The following is a 16689-nucleotide window of genomic DNA, read 5'->3' on the forward strand; positions in this document are numbered from 1 at the left end:
GTAGAGAAAATATGTAGACAGGGACAGAGAAATAACTTGCTATTCTTCTTAAATACTTCATGCTTTACAAGGACTGCTGAGACTTATTCTGGCAACAGCTAATTTTTTTTGCGGTTAGGCATCTAGTTATATCACAAACCATCTTACCTTATTTGTTCTTCACATAAAAAAGCATTGTCAGGCTCATTTTCCCCTTCAAAAGATCACCTCTGTGCAGTCACTTCAGAGCATCTTGAGACTCACTCCTAGAAGAGATCTTGGACCATATTGGGAAATGCATTATTGCCAATAAACATTCCTGTAAACCTGTTGTTTTGCATTAAGAGATTAATTTTAACACGTAGCTGGTTTAGACTTTTATCCCATGGGTGTATACTGTCTTCCATTTCCCACTTTTAACTTCATCTTTTCTAGAACAGTTAAAAAAGGAATGTTGTTCTAACAAAAATACATCCCTGCCAAATACCATTTGATTAATGGTTCTTATACCAGGATACGTGTTCCTTACATCCGTTTCTTATATCATACCAGGATATGTTTTCCTTAACTGGCATGAAAACATAATTGGATCCTCAGTAACATGTTAAATAACCTAATTAGCATGACTGAATTGTCCTAAAACATGTCTCACCTCTTGAGTTTAAGTTTCACCTCTTCGCTCCTTTTGTGTCTTGTACTTCTCTAAGGTTTAAAGAAATGCATAGAGAAATCCCTTAGTTTTGAGTTTCTTTTCCCCAAAACACGTCGTTAACATTCCTTTATGTTACAATCTTAAGCTGGGAGGAGTTGCAAAGATAAAACGGGGCTCCTTGCACTAGTGTTGGAGATAGATAACATAATTACGGAACAATGAAATGATAGCTGTATTGAGGTATAAACAGTAAGCGCTACTGACTAGAGAATAGGAGAAAGCAGAAGATGGCATTTGACTTGGCTCTTGATGAGTGTGCTGGAATTCTAGGCTGAGGAATCAGCATTGCAAAGGCAGAGTATAACATATTCTGCATATAGGTAAATAGGCTAGAGGTGAAGAGTGATGAGTAGGTTTGAGTAATGTTAAGCCTTGGGTGTCAGTATTTGGACTCTAGGTAGGGAGGAGCCACAAAGTGTTTTAATAATCATACTTTGGTTTCAGTAAGATAATTCTAAGTAAACTACAAAGAAAGATGTGCAGAGTCAATAAATTAAAATAGAAGTGCCTCAGATGAGAAATTTAGGGAGAATGCCTAGGATTATAGTTTGGTCTACTCAATGTATCGTAACATCTATCATTGTAAAGGTGAATATAGAACTACGCTAACACAGTAGCCCCTAGGCATATGTGGCTAAAGTTAAAAATTCAGTTCCTCATTCACATGAACCACATTTCAAGGGGTAGTAGCCACATGTAGCCTGTTTAAACAGCAAGCATTTCAATCATCTCAGAGTTCTACTAGATGGTTGGTCTAGAACAGAAGTAGTTAGGCATGTTAAGTATGGCTATCAGAAGAGAGCCTATAGAAAATTGGTTGAAAGATAGCCATTAAACACTATATAGATAAGATCTTCAGAGAAAAGGGTAAAAAAAAAAAAAGTGGCCTAAGGGAAATCCTTTAAAAATATTTAAGGTATAAGCAGTAAAAAAAGAGATGTGAAGAAATAGGGCAGCTAGCACATGAAAAGAGTTTAGAGATGGCATACCTGGAAAAGAAGTTTCATAACAAGGCCAGGGAGGATCAAAGATGACTTTGGTGGTTTGGGGCAAAAGCAATTTCAGTGGAAAGTGAAAGCCCACTTGTAGTTTTTTTGACAAATGGAGATGAAGGAGAATATTTGAGAAGTTAAGGAGTAAAGTTATATCTTGAATTAAAAAAAAAAATTGATCTTGAGCTTATTTGCTGAGGGGAAGGAACCTGTGGAAAAAGAAGGTTTTTCTTTTTTGAAGTCTTAGATATAGGAAATATGCACCTTGGAAAGACTCAGATGACATTAAATAAAAGGGGTGGGGTAAAGAGTTGAGGAAAAAGGGAGTGAAGTTGAAGAAATTCACATCTGACAACATTACCTACCAGTTTATATATTAGAGAAATGGGGGAAGACAAAAAATATAGATAGGCTTAAGAGAGTGGTATTTGGAACTGTTGCCTTAAGGATAAAAAAAACTGACAAAAGGTGTTTCAGAGTCCAGTGAGATTATAATCCATAAATCACAGTGGCTCCAACTTACTCTGAAATGATGTACTGTCAGACTACTGCGATGAAGTTAAATTGATAAGAGTTAAGACAGGGAGAAGACAAAGAATCAAAGGTATGACTTGCAGCCTCTCTACTTGGGAGCATCCACTTTGAGGGAAGGAACTCCTCAGCAAAAGCTCTCAAGTGATGGTTTCAGAACCCATCAGCATCTTAACCTGGTTCAAATAAACTTTATAGCTTTCATCTTTAAAACTTGATTTTTTGTAGTGGTTTTTTGTTTTTGTTTTTGTTTTTTTAATTTACAATAATAGAAATTTGTTCCTGGGAGGTGGAGGTGAGCAGGTGGATGTGGTTGCTTTAAAAAAAAAAAAATCTTAACTAAGAAGAACTTAACATGGCTTCCTAGATTCCCATCGTTTGGTATTTATTTTATAATGTTGCTTTATCATTGCAACAGGTTTTCCGAAATTCTCTGTATCCACCAGATTATTCATCCCGTTTAGATATCGTAAGAGCAAATTCAAAGTCCCCTCTTCAAAGATCACTGTCAGCTAAGTGTGTATCTGGAACAGGTCAGGTAAGCTAAAAACCGTAATTTAAAGAATATGAGCAGCTGCCTTTGGTATTGTTCAATACATTTTTAGTTTCCCTTATGTCCTGACTTCATATAACTTACCCTCTTACAGAAGATGATTGGAAGATTGCATTAAGTGCAGCTCTGTTCTTATTTTGTATACTGTAGTACATAATACTCTCTACAGAACACTTGAGAGCAGAGGTGGAAAGGACAGGAGAATGCTAATCTAGATTTGTTTTCAGATGTAATATGAAGAGGATAGATTCTGAAGTCAAACTGCTTATGGTTTAAATACCACTATCATGACTCAGTGAAAATTATACCTAAAAAAAGTCTTTTTGCTGAACATGATCTTAGATCTGGAAGCACGTATCTTTAGGTAAAAAGTCCATTTTCTCATTTCTTCTATATCCAGAAAGCCTGAGTTACTAGATGTCTACAACTGGGAGGGGTGTACAGCCTTTTTCTTTTAAGAGGCCATACAGAAAATGGGCCCAAGGTGTATGTCCCAAATAAGGACAGCCATAAACAATACATTAACAATTCTTTATGGCAGTGTTATAATAAAACTTTATTTACAAAAACAGGAGGCAAAATGGAGTATAGCTTGCCAACTTCTGATCCAGAGATCAATACTTTTTTTCATATCTAGCCTTCAGAATTTAAAATTGAGCGAAATAGGGGCACTTGGGTGGCTCAGTCAGTTAAGCATCCAACTTCAGCTCAGGTCATGATCTCAGTTTGTGAGTTCAAGTCCCACATCGGGCTCGCTGCTGTCAGCACAGAGCCTACTTCAGACCCTCTGTCTCCCTCTCTGTCCTTCCCCACCCCCTTTGATCTCTCTCAAAAAAATTAATAAGATTAAGCAACATATTTTCAAAATACAACTTGTAGGTAAATGTGACCCAATGACTTCTATTTTCATTTGGTTCTCTTCTAAGCATTTATTTACTGCTTTACATGTATACGTTTCTCTCCCCCAGACAACTCACATTTTTATTATTTATCAGCATAAAGTGCCTTGCATGTAAATTCCATATTATCTAGTATTATAGTACAAAGTTTGTTTCTATTGAGAGCTAATAATGTTACCAAAATTGGCTAACATCTGTGTCGTACTTTAGAATTACATTATCCTAGGGTTTCTTGACCTCCACACCATTGACTTTGAGTCAGATAATTTGGCAAGGAACAGGGAGTACTGTCCTATGCATTCTAAAGATGTTCAGCATCACTAGCCTCTACCCACAAGATGCTAGTAACACACACAAACCCCCAGATGTAACAACATTGTCTCCAGACATTGCCAAATGGGCCTCAGAAAGGTCTGAAGCAAGATGACTTCCCAAGTGGCAATGGTCAGGACTTAAAAGCAAGTAGTGAATTCAGACTCACTCCATTTAAATCATAGTATTAAATTTTAATATTTCAGCTGCCTAGTTGAAATAGTCTTGGCATATTATTTGCTGTCCCTTTGATGATTCTCATGTTCAGCCCATTTTTGTGACCTAAGAATTACTTAACAAAATATTTTCGATATCCATAGTATACTGAGTATGTACTTTTCTCTGAAGTATTTAGTTATTCAAATACTAGTACCGAACTGGAATTGGTTAATTTCATATTTTTGTTCAAAAACAATCTGCTATATGAATGAAAAAGCTCTGTAACTGTTTTCAACCTTAAAATATAAGAATTCATAGGGAATTTTCATTACTAAAAAATTATTATCTTCCTGAAACATATGTTCTATGTGACCTTCTCTATAAGGGCATATTAAAAAGATACCAAGTATGTAAAAATATTTTAAGTTAATATTTTTTAAAATGTGTTAACTTTTAACAGGTGTCTACCTGTCGACTAAGAAAGGATCAACAAGCAGATGATGATGAAGAGGATGAAGACTTAGATGTTACAGAAGAAGAAAATTAATTTTCTTAAGAAAACTTCATATTTCAATTTTCATCTTGAATGACTTGGCGTCCAGAATTACTACACTGTAAAACTTTATACTGGCTTCATACTCGTTAAACCTCAAAATGAAATCCTCCTGAAAATGAAAATTAAAGGAAATTTATGCTGACCAAAAATGAAGGTTTTAAAAAATATTACACACCAGTCATTTCAACATCCTATCTAGCAGTATGTGATTTTTGTATAGGTTCCATTAAAAAAAAAAAGTTATGTATTTCAAATGCATTCCATATTAATGCACTATACCTAGTTGAGGTTGCAATAGAAATAGATGACAAAACACAAGAGATCTAACAATTCCACTTGCTTTCTTTGCTTTCATTGCCAAAAAAAGGGTCTTTACTCATTCTGATCAAATACAAATTCTATTCCATAAAGCCTTAATCAAAAGGACAAAGGTTTTTTTCCTTTATTTTTTTTTCACTTTTACTACAACCTGAAGTTTCATTATTTGATACATAATTTACTTTTCAATAAGTGTCATTACTTTTTATTAAATGTAATGGGACACTAGGATATCAGTGTCTTAAAACTACATAAAGCAGAAATTTTAGATTCAAAAAGAAAGCCACATTCAGCCTGATTCTGGTTTTAAAATGAAAATGCTGTCATACTGAAGCATTATACATGGTACTATAGCTTTTAGAAAGCTGTAATTTGGTGGAGTGTTGCCTAAGAAACATCATGGAAAACGATAATCATTTAAAAGTCTATAAAAATTTTACCAAACCACCATCTAATTAATGAAAGAGTATACAGTTACTTTTATTCCTGAAAATAATCAATTTAATCAGAGCCTTTCAGTATGTCCAATACTTTTGTTTCTTTGGATGGGGATTGTACTTTTGTTATTTCATGGATACCAGTCAGGCATATAAAAATTTTGAAATTTATAAAATCATTTGGGATAACCACAAAAGGCAACTATTCACAACAAAAATAAAGACTTTCTAGAAAGCTTTTTTGACTTTGTTATTCATGGTTCTGTTAACAAAACATTGCTTCCTGAGAATAGCCCTAAATGATGAAATTACTTCAGTACAAAATATTCAAAATGTTCTAAAACCCTAAATAAATTAAGACACTAAAGGTATCATTACATTGCATTTTATTTTCTCAATATTTAAACGTGGTGTTATAGTTGGGAGGAAAAACCAGGGTTATAGTATTTCTCTTGTTTACTATAGCAGCTCACTTCTCTTAGCATTAGTTGCCTATCTATAAAATTAAAACAGTGCCTGATATACAAAGCAATCAGCAAATAGTTCTGATATAAAATGTATGCCCTGCCTACTTCAAAGAAATCTTCTAAAGACAAAAGGATTACTATACATAATACTTTCAGCAATGTAAAATTAAGTTTCTTTTAGACCAGACTTAGGTTGGCAAACTATTTCTTAAAGGGCTAGGCAGTAAATACTTTATAATCTGTGGGCTGAGAAAATTAACGCTATTACATAGATAGTTCTATAATCATTTAAACCACCTTTAAAAATGTAAAAACCTCTTTCAGCTTCCTAATTAAAAAAAAAAAAAAAAAATAGGTAACTGGACCAGTTACTTAGCCTATAAGCCTCCATATATCTCCAAAACAGTTTAAGTTTTTTAGGGTTATGGAGAATAAATCACATAGTTAATTCATAATTATAAGCCAAATATATAGTACCTAGTACAACTCCTTAAGTAATAGCTAACACTTAATACAAAAAGATGGAGGTGATGGGGTCACTGCTTAATAGGTGATCTATGGACCAAGAGCTACTGCTCTTGAGAATATCCTTAGTAACTGATAAAAAATAAACTCTTAATGATTCTTAACTATCTCCTGGTTTATGGGATCAAGTTTACTTTCTAGATGGTAACTATTATTTTTCAGATACCTTCTGACAAAAAATGTTTGTTTTTAAGATAGTTAACATGTTGCTAGGTATTAAACTAGAGAACCTGATATGTCTGGGAACAGGAGAAAGAAGTGGCTGAAACAGTTGGCCCCCGAACTATACCAGGGTCAAGAGTGCTGATCCCTGAACAGTTTAAATCCATTAACTTTTGATTCCCTTAAAACTTAGCAGCCTCTTGCTTATCAGTAACCTCCTGTTGATCAGAAGCCTTACCAATAAGTTGATCAACACATTCTGTATCTGTATTATACACTGTATTCTTACAATAAAGTCAGCTAGAGAAAAAGTATCAACAAAACCATAAAAATATTTAGTGTTATACTGTATCTATCAAAACAATCCTACCTATAAGTGCACACTTGCAGTTCAAACCCTGGTTGTTCAAAGTCAACCACATTGATGGGTCTATGAGAATTGAGTGCAGTATTCTCTTTTATGTTTTTGAAATTGGTGTGCTGTTTGACGGTCCATCATGGAAAATGCCCTGATTTTGTTACATTTGCCAATTTCCATTGCAAAAATACTACCATGGCCAATTTAACATAACCAACGACAGCAGAGCTGGGAAAATGTGCAAAAATGGTTCCCAACCAGTAGGAGCCAATTTTCTCTACTTTTTTATTTTTAAAAGTTAAAAAATTTATTAAACTAAATGGTTATGAGTAAATTATATCAATTCATTAATTTTACAATCATAATACAAAGCTTCTGTTTACTATTGTTGACCTCTTGTCTACTATCACCTCACACCCCAGCCCATTTGAGAAGCAGTTCCACATTACATGGTATTTCACTTTTAGGCTTCATCTTGGCTCTTACTGATATGTATTTAGGAAGTGTTTTAAAGTCTTCTATACATTCCTCAAGAAGACTGATCAAATGAACCATCTATATAATCTCTGAGCATTTAAAAATAGTCATTTCTTATTTTGTTTTTTGTTCATTGTGTTTAGTTTGCACATTTATCATTCCCCTGGCTATTTGTAAGCTTACTAGTTTAAAGAGCCATATTGATGTGCTTTTTCAAACCAAATTTACCAGTTTATTCATTCTAGCAAGTAAGATATTCACAATAATTAAAAACACAGAAACTTCAGCTGGCCTCTCAAGTTTCTTAAATCACTGAAGATTAATCCAAAATAGTGGCAAATGGCTAAATACTGACAAAGTATTCTACTTCTGCAAAATCCTATTATTAAATTACTAAGCTACCATATATAAATTCAAATTATATTCTTATTTGCTCAATATGGGAAACCTGTGAATCACAGAATTGAGGAAAATTAACCTGGCTTTATGTAAACTATATAAAAGGCCAACCAAAATCAAATCATATTTGATAAAATGAACAATTTTAAATTAGAAGTCAATTTATGATATTATTATCCAAGAAAAGCCCTGGATAGATATATAAAAACTTTTAAAGTTATTTTGTCTTTTATGAACAATGAGCATAGTAATTTTGGTTTTTTAATGCCACTTTAAAGCAACAATGGAGAGAAAGAAAATATCATTTACTCTAAAGTATTTTTAGCACAATCTTACCAAAATGAAAAGTACCATTTAACAAAAGTTAGTAGGCAAAAGTGTTAAGAGCATGAACTGGAGTCCAAGGTCTGTCTGGGTTGAACCTGGCTCCATGATTTACTAGCTATGACTTTAGGCAAGTTACTTAACCTCTAAACTTCATTATCTCACTTGTGAAATAGACGTAAGTAATACACCATACTTCTTAAGGTAACATTTAAATTGAGATTGAGATTATGCATGTAAAGCACTTTCACTGCCTAGCACACAGTAGGTGCCCAATAAATGTTAGCCACTATTATGGGTATAATAAAATCAAATGCAGTGTTTGTAAAACGTCTACACTAAATATCAAAGAAGTAAAAATGCAATCTCACAAAAATCTGATTATATTTAGTTATTGAGTCTTTGGATACAAAGTCTTATAATTTAAAAATGAGAACCTAGTAAAAAAAAAAAAAAGAAAGAAAAAAAAACAAAGTTCAATGAATCATCACTAAATTCTTCCCAGAACAAACTACATCCATTTATCAGATTCTTCCCAGCATAAGCCTAAATGTCCCCTTGTACCTATAATTACTTTTTTCTTTTAAGTATTTGGAGTTAATCTTACCAGTTTGGTTGATGAGATATGGAAAACACCATAAAGGTACACAGCACTCTATGCTATTATAGGCTATTTGGTCCATCCTATCATAAATATGGTCTAAGATAGCTGTTGAAAACTTCACAGAAGAAGCTGTAATCCTTTTTTCTTTTTATACAAATACAAGTAAAGTTAATTAGCTGGTCTATTCAGTTGCAAATTTTTTTATTTTTATAAAACTTTGCAAAGTTATGAACATGGAAACTTCAAGAATCTCCTAAGCTTTTTACACAAGTAAACTTCAAGTTCACAGTCTGTCCATTTTGAACTATTTATAATTAATGGGAGGCTTAACACAGTAATATCTCAGACAAAGAAGAGGGCATTAATTCTGTAGGCAGTTAGCAATGCAAATGCTAAACCTGAACAATAGTCACTGACCATTTCCTTATACAGTGTAAAAGATGTAGACTACAGACCAGAAACAAAAGTGAATATAAAACTTATCTTCCCCAAATACAGGTCTACTTTATACAAATCTTGAGGTTTACCCATGACATCAACAAAAACTAATGCACTCAGGGAATTTTCTCCCCAACTGTCCAAAAAAGGGGGCATATATAATTTTAAATTAGAAAAAGTGAATGGAAATTTGCAAGCAAAAGAAAACCAGATTCACATTCTAATATTTACATTTGTTCTATTCACAAGTCAAAATGTTTCTTTTCATTAGATAATTAAAAATAAACACTTAAAAAAAAACAAATGCATTTTACTGCATCAACACTGTGGGGAGGTAATTCTGAATTTAGGAATGCTCTCTAGAGCAACATTAATTTAACTTTGCGTGGGCCAACCGGCCTATCACTTAGGTCTTTAATAGCAGCCATAGCTTCATTATAGTTTATCATAGCAACAACGGCTTCCCCTGTAGGTAACCCTTGCTCATTATACTGTATTGAAACTGAATCAGGTATGATTCTATAACCATGGAAAAAGTCTAGAATTTCGTTAACATTAGCTTTAAATGGAAGATTCATTATCTTAATAGGTGTTAGTCTACCTGAACTACAATTTAATTTTGGGTCAGGCATAAATCTCCCCTCAGGAAAACTTCCCATACTGCGCTTTCCAAAATCAAACTTGCCACCTTCTGGGCGACCAAAATTCACAAAAGGACGATGACTTCTAAAGTCATCGGGTGGACTCCTAAACTCCTCACCAGGAGGTCTAAAACTGTCAGGAAGTCTAGGGTCCTCCTCTGGAGGTTTCCTGAGGTCTTCCTCCGGGAGCCGCCTGAAGTCCTCATCAGAAGGGCATCTAAAATCTTCCTCCTGGGGGCTCCTGAAGTCCTCATCAGGAGGATGCCTCAAGTCTTCATCGGGAGGGCCTCTGAAATCTTCATCCGGTGGGTGCCTGAAATCCTCCTCTCGGGGGCGCCTTAAATGTTCCTGGGGTGGCCGCCGGAAATGCTCCTGAGGCGGCCGGCGGAAGTGCTCCTGGGGTGGCCGACGGAAGTGCTCCTGAGGCGGTCGCCTGAAATGCTCCGGGGGCGGCCGCCTGAAGTGCTCCGGGGCCGGACGCCTGAGATGCTCCGGGGCCGGCCGCCTGAAGTGTTCCTGGGGCGGCCGCCTGAAATCTTCTTCGGGAGAACGCCTGAAATCCTCCTCGGGAGAACGCCTGAAATCCTCCTCCGGAGGTCGCCTGAAGTCCTCCTCGGGAAGTCGCCTGAAGTCCTCCTCAGGTGGTCGTCTCCACTCCCCTTGGGGAAGCCGTCTAAAGTCATCCTCAGGAGGCCGCCTCCAATCCTCCTCAAGAGGCCGCCTGAAGTCTCCCTCCGGGGGCCTCCTCCAATCCTCCTCCGGGAGCCGCCTCCAGTCCTCCTCGAGGGGTCGCCTGAAATCCTCCTTGGAAGGCCGCCTGAAATCCTCCTCCGGTGCCCGCCTCCACTCCTCCTCTCTGGGGTACCTGAAGTCCTCCTCCCGAGGGTATCTGAAGTCCTCCTCCCAAGGACGCCTGAAATCCTCCTCAAGAGGCCGCCTGAAATCCTCAAGAGGCCGCCTGAAGTGTTCCTCCCGAGGGCGCCTGAAGTCTTCTGGGGAGCGCCTGAAGTCCTCTGGGGAGCGCCTAAAATCTTCTGGAAGGCTCCTATCAAGCTGTCGGAAATCCCCCTGGGTTTGCTTGAAATTGTCCAGTTGCCTCAAGTCCTCCTGCTGATGCCTGAAGTTTTCAGAAGGACCAATTGAGTATATTGGTGGATCGCTGGAGTCAAAAGAATGGGAATGGTCATCTCTATCACGTGACTGTGAATGGTCTTGCACTCTCTCACTGGACATCAAGGAAAAATTTACATCAAACTCCTGCATTTGTGCCTCAGATATAAGTCTTAACAATACCTCTGTCCCCAAGAATCTCCGTCGGTTTAAACGTTCGGCTTTCATGGCTTGTTCTTCTGATTTGAATTTCACCAATGCTTCTCCCAGACCAACTCCTTTGTCATCATAAAGTAAGTAAATGTCATCCTCTGCAAGAGAAAAGTCTGCAAAGAACTTTTGTACTTCAACTTTTGTAACATCAAAAGGAAAATTTCTTATATATATACACAGTTTCTGGCCAGGGTAGCCTTCTTGAGAGTATTTTTGTGAAATATGTCCAAGCCTCTCTTTTTCTATGGACACTGGTCTTTTCTTTTCATAACATTCAATGAACTTCAGCATTTGTTTTCTAGAAACAGGATCAATATGAACAGGACGATACTGTAAAACAGTCTTATGTAAACCCAGAGCAGTGTTATAGTCTTTCAGAGTTTTGAACATTACAAAGGCGTATCTTGTTCTTCTTTCATCTTTATATAAAAACCTAATCTGTTCATTAGTCAGATCAGTATCTCTAAAGAAATTTCTTAAATCTCTTTTGTTAATACTTAGGGACAGATTTTTTAAGTGAACATAAAACCCGAGAGGAGAACGAGAACGTGTTCTTCTGGGAGATTTTGAATGAGATCGTTTTCGAAAATGTCTATCATTAATTCCTCTTGGTGGAGAATGTTCTTCAATTCTCATAGGAATGTCAACCTCCTTAATTGCATTACCACCAAACTCAATCCACTGTTGTTCTGAGCCTTGCATTACTTCTATAAATCTTGAACCCATAAAACTTCTATGACATTTAAGACCTCCTGAAGCATCAATACATGAAGCAAATTTTACTATGGCATCACCATTATTTCGGCCATCGTGATGTTTTAAGAAAATTACGCCATCCACACACAAACCAGAAAAAAAGACACGTACATCATCTTCATTTACTAAGTAAGGCAAACCTCGCAGAAACAAGTAAGGATTCTCTGCCTTCAATGGCCTTGTCTTTCTTGGCCTTAAATCACCATGTCCTGTACCATTAGCATGAAACCCAGCATCTTGATTAATTGGAGAGCCATATCCGGAATTACTTGCTTCTTCTTTAATAGCCTCAACAAAGTTAGATAAGCTGCCAGCCCCTGATGCCCCAGATCCCGGTCGCTCTCTTCCTATGCGATCAGTTCTTTTCATTTCTATAGTCTTCTGCATTTCTGCCTTACTACTAAGAAAGAGCTCTACAGATGAATCCTTGATAAACCCTCCTGAACGACTTATGGCACGTCTTGCATCTTCATCTGTTGCAAAAATAATAAAAGCCTCCCCAACTTCCCCTCCAATTATATGCACTCCTCCATCAGGAATAGTCAATCCCGTGAAGAAGTGACGAATATCCACAGGCCCCGCAATAAAAGGAAGCCCCAGTAAACGGATGACTACAGCCATGCTGAGCTCAAACCACAGCAATAATGACCTGCAGACAAAAAGGTACACATAATAGCAAGTCTTATTTGTGAAGTACCTTATCCCAAACTAAACTTAATAATTACTTAGTTCCTACCTTCTTCAGCATTTATAAATGAAAACAGGGTATGAGTTCACAAAAAATATTGACAGTATCTAATTTCTTAGAAAAAGAATAAACCTTCTCCCATCTAAACATACAAATAAACCAACTACTTCGGAGAAATATTTCATATCACCTATCCTATATAGTATGAACATCAAAAATATCAAATCTTCTTTGTAAATCTGCCAGCACTGCTTCACAACAAGACCGAAAACTATTTTCAGACTCACTTAGAAACAGATCTTCTGCTGAAACATGTGAGAGAGCTTTGTGGATTAAAGAATGTTACCAACCATGGTAAGTTTTACATATGAGAAAAGCCATCTATGGTCAGAATATAATTTCTGCTCATAATAATAAACTGTCTACCACTAGTGCATCACTGACCAAAGGTAAAGTACAGAAACCATGTGTGCCTACATGTACTATTCTACTTTACATTTTTTTGTCAAGCTTCTGTGAATAGCCTTAAGCTCTGGATATCTTACCTTTTTAAAATTTCTTGGAGACCTGTTAATTCTGTAAAAGCAACTTAACTGTGGAAAGAAAATGAAATATAATTAATCCTTGGACCCTGTAATTGATCTTAAACACGCCAGATTAGGATATTCCCTTCAGAATTACCTATTAAAAGTGAAGCAATATATGGAACCACAACTATGGACATTACAAAATGGTCTTCTTTGTTCCAAGGGGAAATTAATCATCCTTCAGCAAAAACGAAGTACAAATTCCAAGCAGACATCTGCAAATTATTTAAAAACAAAAATCTTCTGGAAATTAAATAGCTCCTTGATTGGAAGTGGCAAGAGCAAAGGGGTGATGAAAGTGTTATACATTTTGATTAGAGTGTTGGTTACATGGGAGTATAAACTTATCAAATGAATACTATCCTTAAAGTCTGTGCATTTCACTGTATATAAATTTTACATCCACTTAAAAAAAAAAAAAAAGACAAGTGTTCTACAAGTAAAAGGTCAATTTAAACACATCAAAAGTTCCCAAAAAAACTTCTGTCACTTCCACTCATGAGAAAACCAAACACCTAGCTCCTTATGTCCAACTCTCTTGCAGTTTTTCTCCCTTTTAAAATATAAGACCAAATCAAACTAATAAGGCAACCATTCAAAATGATACAAATGAACAAAATACTAATGTTTTGAATTCAAAAACCAATTTTTAAAGTAATAAATTCAAACCAATGGCTACCCATTTGAATACAAATTTTAAGTTATACACATATAGCTCACACTTCCAAACATGGAATTAAATTTCCTGATTCTAATATAATTAAGGCAAACACTAAAATACTCATAAAATAAAAAATCTCTGCTACTAATCCTTATCTTAAACTCCTAAAACAATTACTACTAAATTCATCCTAAGCCAAACAGAAAATGTTCAAATAAGAATCTTATTATGCTAACAAGTTTATTCCATTTTAAGCTGTCCTGCACTGAGAAAACCCAAATGACAATAAAGAAAATAAAAACACATTTATTTAGAATGTTTAGGGATTATCAGTATTAACTGCTGAGAAATCTTATTTCCTAAAGGCAATTTATATCTAATATTTTCAGAGATACTCAAAGTTACAACATTTAATGTAATCTTATCAAATAAGAGTTGCTAAATTAATAATTATACATTTATGTTTTTAATGTGCAAAGAAATGTTGCTTTAATTCAGTACTTACACTTAAGTACCACTCTTCCACAAAGTGTGGTTGGAAGACATATTCTTTGAGGTCTGCAAGGCTTATTTTCCTTTGGAAAGGGTCCACTGATTACTTTTTAAACTACAAGCTCAACTAACAAGGTATCAAGAAATTACTGGCCATATTCTACATCTGAATTATCAATGCCAAATTGATACTTAAAATATTGACTATTAATACTATTAAAATATTTACAAAGTACATGGGCGCGGGCAGGGGGTATATAGGAAATCTCTGCATCTTCTGCTCAATATTGCTGTAAACCTAAAAAAACTGCCCTAAAAAAATCGTTTATGAAAAATCCACAGTACCAAAAATAAAAATGAGTACAAACCTGGTTCCTTCAACAAACCAATATCCACACCAACGTTTAAAAAACTATATAAATGGCTTCTGTACTAGTTGTCCACATTAAAGTTCCAAGATTCCTTCCTATACAAATTAACTTAGCTCCAGAGTAAGTAAGATACATGCCATTTTGTCTATCCTCAACTTTTTAAAAAACTTAAAAAGGGATATGCCCTGAGAACACAAATATATCTACAAGCTACGTAGGGACGTTTCAAGGAATAACATGTCAAATTCAAAAAATTTCTAGTTTATCCTCAGCTTAAAAACAATATTTGAACTAAATAGTTCCAGGAGTACAAATCTCATGAATTCCAATCCAAGCAGACAAGATAAAATATTTTGTCTAATTTGCCACATATAACTAACAATTAACTTTTTTCCCTTTTAGCTGGTAGGGTAACTGTACCATTTTATCCCTCAACAATGACACACCTAGGAGGCCATCTGTAAGAGACCAGTTCTCAAAATGAGCACTTTTCCTATGGTTCCCATAGGTCATTTCCTTAAGCAAATTCACCAGAAATTCTACTCTTAGAACATAACACAAAAATAGAAACACACAAAATACCCTAAAGTACACTGCACTTAGAATTGTTTCTACTTATGAATGTAACAGAAGTATTTTTGCGACTGTGTTGATTTAAAGACAGTGATGTTAGAACTTCTAACCTATGAAAAGATGAAGTGAGTCCTGAAAAGCTTGAAATTAAGAAGTTCATTTTAAGTAATTTTGATTTTATCCAGGATTCATCACACTTGATCACCATTACTAAACAATACGAAATGTGCATCTTCTAATCAAGCCTGATAGGGAAACGAGACTAAATTTAAATAGGTATTATCTCAGATCCATCTGATTTTAACTAGAGAGTAACAAGTCATTCTCCAGATACGGTGGGGGGAAATGACTATTCCTTAAAACCCAAAGTTATGATGAAATTCTAAATGCATGAGTTTCCCTTGCAGAAAATAATCTAGCCCGGTCCACAATTATTCTTTATGAAGATCTGCCTTTTATCCTTTTATAATGTAGATGGTTAAAATAAAAACCAAAGGCATGACGACAGAGCCATAGTCGTTAATAGGAACTGTAAATGAAGACGAATCCACAGGGCACAGGATTTCCCATAACATCCATCATCCTCAAATGGGGATCATCCGAAGGAATCGCTTCTATAGCCCAAAGCCTTTGTCCAGACTCCCAAGGGTTAGAGCTTCCTTCTTTTGCGCCAGGCCAAAGTTGCTACGTGGGATCCGATGCTGTCGCCAGACCTTCAGCCAAAATCAGCCTTCAAATTAACCTGGACCGCCCAACCTCCGTGCCTTTCCGTTACGCCGTCCCAAGGGCAAACATTCCACCCTAACTCGCCACAGGGTGAACTGCCCCATACCTAACTCAAACACTTTGGCCACTCTCACGCCTAACGAGCCGGGCCTTCAGCGCTTTTCTGCCACCACTGACTACGATGACATAGCAAAGAAAAAAAATACCTATGAAATCCTTCGAGATCTTCACTCTCAGGAAAACTGGGAAGCGCACACACAACACCACATGGAGGCTGACGGGAGAGTCGGTGTTTAGCAAGGAAGGAGGGTGCCCTAACGGCAGAAGCTACGCTAGCTCCTGGCGCGGCCGCCGGCCCCGCCTTTCCCCGTTCTTCCGTCCCCGTCGCCAACCCCTCCCCACCCCCGACGCCCCAAGGGTAACTGCTTCGCACTTGGCAGTAAACACACACCACTGCTGCCGAGTCGGACACACAAGACCGGGGGCGGGGGGCACTCCTCGTCGCAGCAGCCTGCCCGGCACAGGTGAAGCCCTCAGTGAGCCTAGAAGAAGATGGCGCCCACTCTCCCCTCCGCTCCGGACAAACGGACGTACAGTTTGTCTGCCCATGCGCTCTCCAGGCGTAACCCACCACCCCGGCGCCCCGGCCACGTTTGCGCACGCGTCTTG

General features: G+C 36.7%; 2 protein-coding genes across 13 annotated transcripts in view; one reads left to right on the forward strand and one right to left on the reverse strand.

The window, feature by feature from the left end:
* CIBAR1 (CBY1 interacting BAR domain containing 1) overlaps window positions 1-5683 on the forward strand; it is a 27654-nt gene extending 21971 nt beyond the window's left edge. Inside the window, exons 8-9 of the mRNA XM_047842951.1 lie at window positions 2633-2752; window positions 4598-5683. Coding sequence (XP_047698907.1) covers window positions 2633-2752; window positions 4598-4684 — 207 coding nt within the window. The 3' untranslated portion in view covers window positions 4685-5683. The remainder of the gene's footprint in view (window positions 1-2632; window positions 2753-4597) is intronic.
* RBM12B (RNA binding motif protein 12B) overlaps window positions 1-16677 on the reverse strand; it is a 26785-nt gene extending 10108 nt beyond the window's left edge. Inside the window, exons 1-5 of one of the 12 annotated variants that reach the window (XM_047842947.1) lie at window positions 16472-16662; window positions 14364-16294; window positions 13292-13412; window positions 13156-13203; window positions 8949-12571 (exon numbers count right to left, since the gene is read on the reverse strand). In XM_047842947.1, the coding sequence (XP_047698903.1) occupies window positions 9562-12543 (2982 nt within the window). In that variant the 5' untranslated portion in view covers window positions 12544-12571; window positions 13156-13203; window positions 13292-13412; window positions 14364-16294; window positions 16472-16662 and the 3' untranslated portion in view covers window positions 8949-9561. Of the gene's footprint in view, window positions 1-147; window positions 257-8948; window positions 12572-13155; window positions 13204-13291; window positions 14324-14363 lie in introns of those variants that run through there. The other 11 variants (XR_007148748.1, XM_047842949.1, XM_047842950.1 and 8 more) reach the window with 11 other exon arrangements.
* Window positions 16678-16689: the final 12 nt, after the last annotated feature.

Source organism: Prionailurus viverrinus, chromosome F2 (assembly GCF_022837055.1).
Source record: "Prionailurus viverrinus isolate Anna chromosome F2, UM_Priviv_1.0, whole genome shotgun sequence".
Lineage (NCBI taxonomy): Eukaryota > Metazoa > Chordata > Mammalia > Carnivora > Felidae > Prionailurus > Prionailurus viverrinus.